Source organism: Manis pentadactyla, chromosome 10, assembly GCF_030020395.1.
Source record: "Manis pentadactyla isolate mManPen7 chromosome 10, mManPen7.hap1, whole genome shotgun sequence".
Lineage (NCBI taxonomy): Eukaryota > Metazoa > Chordata > Mammalia > Pholidota > Manidae > Manis > Manis pentadactyla.
The window spans coordinates 87,032,039-87,040,462 of record NC_080028.1 but is presented as its reverse complement, the minus strand read 5'-3'; the positions used below and the strand labels follow the sequence as shown (position 1 = coordinate 87,040,462).

Here is an 8,424-nt window from a genome sequence, read left to right as displayed (position 1 = left end):
GGAGGTAGTGCCAGAGGCACCAACCCTTCCTCTATTGAAATCCCACTCAGTTGTCAAGAAAATAAAGATGCAGCAACTGCACATTCCTCCAGAAGAGGTGCAGCCCCCTCCCCAGGCTGTGGAGCACTTCACATTCTGTCCCTGTACATAGATGGAGCTGGTAGATTTGGTCTTCTGGTTTCAGCAGAAACCCTTGGAGTCAGCTTGGCTCCTGTGTCTTTGGGATGTAGGAGTGGATAGTATTCTCCAGTCTGGATCAGAGATGGGAAAGCTGGCTTCCTAGAGAACTCACCCTGCCTTATGGCAACTGCTGCAAAATGCACACCAGACCCCAAGGAATCATTCACTTCTCAAAAGGCTTATGGCCACCCTTTTCACTGTATGGCCCAATCAGGGTGACTTACCATCCCTGCTAGATGGCAGACTTATACTGAGTTCCAATAGGTACAACAGGAGTTGAGCATGAAAAAATACAACTTATAACCCAGGAAAACATAACCTGGGTGAAGAGCTGTTTATGGTGGGCATGAGGGATATGGTGTTGCAAATGGCTCCACCATCCCCTCTTTAGGTCCTTAGTAGCCATTCTTTCCCCTCACTTAGGGTAGCTCATAAATATGGTACCCATACTGGGGCAGATTTGGGGGAGGTTGAAGCAATGCAGGCACAGAAGGGAATGTGGTCTGTTACTGAGAGGAAGGGCTTAAAGGGCCCTATGAAGGTCAGAAGGACCCAGATGTGGGTTGATTTGATAAAGGCAGGAGCAAAGAGAAATTGGATGGGAAGTCAAATAAAATTCTACTGGAGCTGTGGCAACAATTGAAGCTGGATCATCATTTTTGGCTACTGACTAAGATGAGGATCAATGAAGGGAAGCCAAAGACAAAGCACAAGTCCGGCTTCCTGCTAGACTTCCTGCTAGAGAGTGAGCCAGCTTTGCCTGGACCCTCACAGAAAACTGATTGGGTGATACTGTTTGACTGAGGGGAGGGTCACCTTGAGGAACCAGGTGGGGACTGGAAGCCACATGCTGGAATATAATTCATTGGTTCCCAGTGAATGTACAACATGTCCTGGCTCTGGTAGACACAGATGCTGAATGCTCACTAATTATGGCAACCCTGATGGGTTTTCTGGGAGCCCCCCTCAACTCTTATAGATGGATATGGGGGTAAGATTATCACAATGAAACAAGCCCCAATCCTACTGCAAATAGGGTGTTTACCCAAGGAGTATATTCTGTATATTTTTCTCATCCCTGAATATATTCTGGGGATAGATATCCTGTAGGGCTTATGGTTGTAGACCACTGGTGATTTCAGACTGAGGATACATGTGGTGAAGGCAGTTCTGAGGGGACATGCTGAGCACCCACCCATAGGTTTGCCTGTGCCTTGGTGGGTGACTAATACCAATACAAATTGCCTGGAGGGCATAAAGAAATTGGAGAAACCCTCCACGACCTGGAGGAGGTGGGTATTATAAAGCCCACCCATAGCCCTTTTAATTATCTGGTGTGGCCAGTAAAAAAGCTGGACAACTCCTGGCATATGACTGTGGATTACATAGAACTGAATAAAGTCACACCCCCTCTGCATGCTGCCATCCCCTCTATTGCAGACCTTATGGATACCCTCAATCACAAACTAGGAGCATATTATTATGTTGTAGATCTTGCCAATACTTTCTTCTCTATTAACATAGAGCAGGAAAGCCAGGAACAATTTGCCTCTATGTGGGAAGGATGGCAATGGACTTTCACTGTCCTTCCACAGGGGTACCTCCACAGCCCCACCATCTGTCACAGGCTTGTGGTGTAGGAGTTGGCAGCATGGGAGAAACTGCCAATGGTGTGGCTGTACCATGATATTAATGATATGTTCATGTCTGATTCTCTTTCAGATCTAGAAGGTGCAGCACCTAGATTGCTGCAACATCTACATGAGAAAGGATGGGACATGAACTGCACCAAGGTTCACGGACCTGAATTGTCAGTCAAATTCTTGGGGGTTGTCTGGTCGGGTAAGACCAAAGTTATCTCAGAAACAATAATAGATAAAGTCCAGACTTTCCCTATCCCTACAACTGCGGCATTGTTACAGGAGTTTTGGGGTCTTTTAGGCTACTGGAGAGAGTTTATCCCACACTTAGCACAAATTCTGAAGCCCTTATACCATTTGGTATGAAAGGGCATCAGGTGGGACTGGGATGAGACATGTGCATCTGCCTTTACCACTGCAAAATGAGTGGTCAATGCTGTGCAGGCCTTGAGTGTGTAGACCCATCAAGGCCCTGCAAGCTGGATGTTCATGTGACCAAAGACGGTTATGGCTGGGGTCTCTGGCAACGACTTGAATGAACTCACCAACCTATTGGATTCTAGTCACAACTATGGAAAAGAGTAGAGGTACAGTACACCTTAATAGAGCAACAATTGGCTGCCATGTACCATGCCTTACTGGCTACAGAGCCCATCACTGACATGGCCCCAATAAAGGTAATAACCACCTATACCATTGCAGGGTGGGTATGAGACTGGACCCAAAAGCCACAGAGTGGTGCGGTACAGATGCCTACAAGCCAAGTGGGGTGCATACCTACAGCAGCATAGTACCCTCTCTACTAGCCCCTTGAGTGAATAACTTCAGTGCTTATTGGAACCAGTGACATATACCAGTGAAAGGCAAGAAGAACATGTTTTAGAGCCACTAGTAGCAGAGAGTCCTTATTGGGAGGGAAGAACCCCTATACCTGAAGATGCATGGTATACAGATGGCTCCAGCCATGGGCAGTCCCTGAAATAGAGGGTTGTAGCTTTCCATTCTAAGACTGAGACAATATGGATGGAAGATGGTGAGGGGAAGAGCAGTCAATAGGCAGAGTTGCAGGCTGTGTGGCCTATGATCAGCCAGGAGCCCTCCTCTATAGTTGTCTGTACTGACAGCTGGGCCATAAAGACTTGACTCTGTGGCTACTGACATGGTACTTTGCCGACTGGTTGGTGGACCCCTTTAGGGGCAAGAGTTGTGGCAAGACTTATGGGCCTGTAGTCAGACTAAAGCAGTTACAGTGTATTACATGACAGGTCATTTGCTGCTGGCATTCCCAGGAAACAATGAGGCAGATGAATTAGCATAGGTGCGTTAGTTAGAAGGAAAGCCTGCCTTTGATGTAGCTTCGTGGTTACACCAACATTTGTTGCATGAGAGGCAGAAGACAATGTGGGCTGTAGCCTGTTGGTGGGGCCTGCCTTTGACCTTTGAAGAGTCAGCAGAGCCTGGCAGGAGTGCACTGTATGCTCTGAAAGTGACTTAGACTGAGTCCTACAGCAACTTGGAGCAATAACTAAGGGGCTGATGCCCCTCATCAGGTGGCAGATATATCATGACTGGTGTGGACACAGCTACTAGACTTCTGGTTGCTTTTCCTGCACACTGTGCAGACCAGCAAATGATCAAGAGGCCTGGAGCACCTCTTTGCAGCCTATAGCCGACCACAGGTGATTGAGAGTGATCAAGGCACCCACTGAACTGGACATACTACAAGAATGGGTACAACAAATAGGGATAAAGTAGTGGTTTCATGTACCATATAATCCTACTGGGGCAGGAATGACAGAGAGTTATAATGGCTTGCTAAAATCTGGCCTGCAGTCAGATATCAGTAGTCTATGGGGATGGTCAGTCTGCTTATGGACAGTGCTACGGTGTTTGAAATGATAAGCCCCGGAAAGGGGCACTGAGCCCCATAGACATGCTAACACACATTGTTTTGCTGCTTTCCCTATACAACTTCAAGTACAAACCAAGGAGGAATCCCTGAAGCCGGGGTTTGGCCACCAGAATAACATCTTACTGCCAGCACCAACTGCAATAAATCCCGGAGATTTTGTTCAGTGTACCATGACCTTGGACCTTTTGACACACAGACCAGTGATGGTTGGCCCTCCTGGCACTTTGGGGACAAGGTCTGGGGGCTGGCCTCCTATGTATTCATGGGGTAATGGCAGAGTGGCTCCCAAAGATCATGGTGAACCTTAAGCAGCCGGAAGGTAAGACCATCTTACCCGGGAGGTTTATCTTTATGGCCAAGGCATGCACCTCTAGTAGCACACAGACCCTTCAGAAACACCCCCAGGGAAAGGGATAAAGGTATGGTATACTAGACCTGGACAAGACCCCCTTCCTGCCACAGTCATCTCATAGGACCACTCTCTTGCATGCATCCTACCTGATGGACAAGACTCACCTATGAGTCATTAAAACATGTGTCTTATCGCCCTTAAGGTTTATCTCTGTCTGTGTGGACTGAGCACACACCCTAGCAAAAACTGCTACTTGCTGGGTGTGCACCTGGCACCTTATCAGTACTGCTACTGGCCTCCCATGGAATGAGCGAATTGTGAACTGGGACTGCTTTGAATATAGCTAGAATGACCACTTGGTGGCAATCTATCTCCTCAGGTTTGGGGACAACTATTATTATAATTTTTGTTGTTACTTGAGTATCATCATAATTTCTGTTATTTGTATATTGTTATAGCTTCTGCTATTGTGGAGTTTGGTTACAGTGTTCCAGCTTTCTTGCACAATCTTACAGAAGACTGAGGGCATGTAGATTGTGAAGTGAGAATCCTGGAGGGCAAATGGAAGTTCCATGGCTAGGATCTTCACCTGGCCCTAGTCTGCTTGCCCACTACACATGTGCAATACTCACAGGTGCATGTTTGCACATGTGTTGGCAATGGGCTATCACTGACTCCATATAAAGAGCTCTGCCTGGTGCTCTGGAGCTGCACTGGCAGAGAGGCTTGGAGGCAGAGACTGGCTTGCTGCACACGGAGTGCCCTGGAGGCAGACGGAATTCTAGTGCTTGACCTGCCATCACAAGAATAAAGCTTGGTATACGACCTTTTATACCCCAAAATGTTTCATTGTCATTTTTCAGTCTCACCAAACCCAGAGTTAACTTGCCAGGGATGAAACCCTCAGGCAAGACAATTAGTAAAAAACTGAACCCATTTATAGAAGGATATAAAATGAAAAAGCAAGTCTCCTAGACTCCCCAGGTTGGCTTCCCAGATGTGATCCTAGCTAAATTTCTTGTGCAAATTATGACTTTTTATTTCTAAAATGTTGGTTATTAATGTGAAAGGAGTATTACACAGAGTTTTTCTTATACAGGTTAAGTCTTCCAGAGTCAGCCTGGCTTAATCAGAAACTGCGGCTCAGCTCAGGACCCAAACAGAGATACTTATTTTCTTGAAATCCAACACAGGATTATTCAAATCTAAATAAGGAAAAAAAAATTACATATTTTTTATTTTAAATCAAAATTTTACTTTCTTTCTATCCATGGCAAATCAAACTCTTCAAAGATTAAAAAAAATCAGAAGTTGGCAGTCAACTGGAAACAATTTATCACTAACTAGATTAAGCCCTAAATCCATCAAGAAAAAACATCTTGCACATTCAAGGTGAAAATGGAACAATGACATGAGCACACATATGCCTTGGCAAATACATCAACAACTCCTGGTAAGGCTCCCAATATTCAAGAGATTTCAAAATAAATGCCCTGTTAATTTCAATTTTGCCTGTTAGGAGAGCTAAGCTGATCCTTAGATGAAAAGGTTGATGTTAGATGATGACTGACATAATTGCAGGTGGCAGGGGTGGTTGGGAGGCTGAAATAACCTGGAAATTATAAGGGGGAAGGAAATAATCCAACTAATAGCAGCACTGAAAATATGTAATATTACAACAAAATGAGTATTAATTTGGAAAATTCATGTATACAGGCATTTTCTTCCCCAAATAGGGAGAGTGAATGTGGGAAATTGTTAGCAATATTCCTAGGACCTATGGCAACCACATGTGCAGCTACTAGACTCTCAAAGCCTGAATATTAACAAGCTCTTCACATGGTAATCATCCTAATATTTTAAATTCAAAAACTGATGCAACCTTGCTAAAGCCAACAAATTAAAATTCTTATTAATCAACGTCTAGTTCTTCATATTCTGCCCATGAAAGAGCTACATAATTGTGCCCTTTTTAAAATGCAAACAATTTGCCCATTGTGCAATTCAAGCTCACCCAGCTCAACAGGTGGTGCCTGCCCAGAGCTCCTATGCCAGGGCAGGAAACTGAAGGTGGTCAGAAAGGCAGGCAACATTGTACTTCTGTGGCTACTGCCATTCAGTCTGGACTGCCAGCTAGAATGAGCTGGTGCCCTAACATTTACCACCAAATAGTGAGTCAGTAAACAAAAGCCCATTCCAGCAGAAGAAAGGGGCCTCCAGACACAATGAAGTGTAGGCCAGAAAAGAATTTTCTTCTTATCTCTGCTGTTCTTGAGAAAAAGAATTCTCTAAGGTGAGAGCATTGATTTGTTGCTCAGAGTTTTCAGCCATCTAACTGGATTCTCATAACTCAGCTCCCATCCTGACCTGGCTCTGTGCCCCTGCTTGGGGAAGTACCTCAGGAAGCAGATGAAACTAATTAGGACACAGCCCATCAAAGGCAATGCAAGCATTTTAGCGGCTGTGTCCAGGGACCTTCCCACAACTGTGGCAAAGGCAACTGAAGAAGTATTTTCCCGCAGAGGGTCCCACAGTCACCATCCTCTGTGACTCCATCCTCTCTTTGGCTGTCTTGCCCTGACAACCTTAGCCTGTTTTCACCATGTTTCTTTTCCAAGACGCACACGTATTTCATTTTAGTTTATTTTTTGAGAAAGGCTTATTTTGTGATTTACCCAACCAACCATGAAAACAGGCCTATTGGGGTAGGAGGGTAAAATCAAGTAAATCAACAATCCTCTGAATGTCTGGAAAACGGCTACTGGGTCTTTCAACTTCAAGAGACACCTGGGCCAGCTGTCCTCGTCTATGCTGGGTCCTCTTCAGCCATTGTCACATCATCATTGGTACTTTCCTTCTGCTCAGCCTCTGGCCCTGCAGGAAGAATGCTGGTGACAGTGTGGAGGAGAGCTTCGATCTGCTCCTCTGTGAGCCGTTCTTCACTTTCTTCCACCATCTGTCAAAGGAAGAAAACCCTCCAGGTGTTAGAAGTGAGTCTCACAAGCTGGTCCACTCCCACTCCCACCCTGCCCTGGCCACGCTATTTTGGTTCAGGCCCAGCCTAGCAGCGCTCAGAGTTCAGAGCATGGCTCCTAAGCCACCTCAGCTCCCTAGGCTCTTGGCTCCAAGGGAGGCAGAGGCCAGCTCAAATTCTGGGGTAAGCCAGTGCGACTGCTCAAAATGGGTCAGTGAAGAAGGCAAGATGCAGATTCACATTTTTTTTTAAAGAAAAAGAAAACCCTAACAGTTCTATACCCATCTACACACACACGAGTATGTGTATATGCAAAGACAACTCACCTCTGGGGAGTGAAATGGCACTTTATATACTTTCGTATTTCACAACAAGCACATCTCTAACTTATGACCTGTATCAATGACTCATTTGATGACTGCCCACCATCCACCAAATGGCTTATATTTTTCCTAATCCTCACTATGATCACCACTAGATCACATACCTAGCACTGCACCTTGTACTTCACAATCATTATTCCTTTTGGCCCTCACAACAATCCTGGCAAAGGGCAGAACTGGAATCCCATGCCCTGCCTACCCAACTCTAATGTCTACAATCTAACACATATCATCAGAGGTCCACTTAAAGCCCAGTTTCTGAAGCGGTCCTGGAAATCTGAACACACTCATGGGCCAGGTAATATCCACACTCATGGGCCAGTTTTCTTAGCCTAACCTTTATTTCTCAATATATTAATGAATCCAAACGTAATGTAGTCAAATCTTTAAAAGCAGTGTGCAGGCAGTCAAGTTACTTAACCACATTCACTTGGTGGTCTTAGCCACTATCACAAACGGCCAGAGGTATCCAGGGCCCTACTCCATGGCATTTCCCACAGCAATCTCTGAAATCCAGCAACTAAGACTAAAAGGAGTTCTAGAAAGAAATCCTGGCAGATTAAGTAAAGCAAGATGACAGGCTAGGCTTACAATCCTGAACAGGAAGTAACTTTCAGTCAGTCTGACTGCCTCACTTTACAGAAAGACAGGACAGAAACAAAAGAAGTCAGGTAGTGTGTCCAAGATCACACTGCAAACTCCTGGCACAACAGCAGTCTCTTTATCCATGTCAGTCCAAACATGTTTCTATAACTAGAGAATAATCCTGGGTGTTCTGGGTGGAGAAGATCCTGGGGCTGCTTCCCATGATGCTGTGAAATGAAACGACCACTTTCTAAAGATTCAAAGGCTCTGCAAAATGTAACTTCTCTAAAGAACAAGAAGCAATACTCAAAAACCCATTTTTTAAAATCAGAAATGCAAAATTAGGGTCTATAAAAAGAAGTAATCTAACAGACTGCCTCCAAAGAATGAAGGAGAAG

The 8,424-nt window shown here is 45.1% G+C and overlaps 1 protein-coding gene across 5 annotated transcripts in view; it reads right to left on the bottom strand.

Annotated features, from left to right (window-relative positions):
• Nucleotides 1–5,090: 5,090 nt before the first annotated feature.
• The window catches only part of CRCP (CGRP receptor component), a 70,343-nt gene continuing 67,009 nt past the window's right edge, over nt 5,091–8,424 (bottom strand). For 3 of the 5 annotated variants that reach the window (XM_036907921.2, XM_036907924.2, XM_057487208.1), the window contains one exon: nt 5,291–7,040. In XM_036907921.2, coding sequence (XP_036763816.1) covers nt 6,891–7,040 — 150 coding nt within the window. In that variant the 3' untranslated portion in view covers nt 5,291–6,890. The other 2 variants (XM_036907923.2, XM_036907922.2) reach the window with 2 other exon arrangements.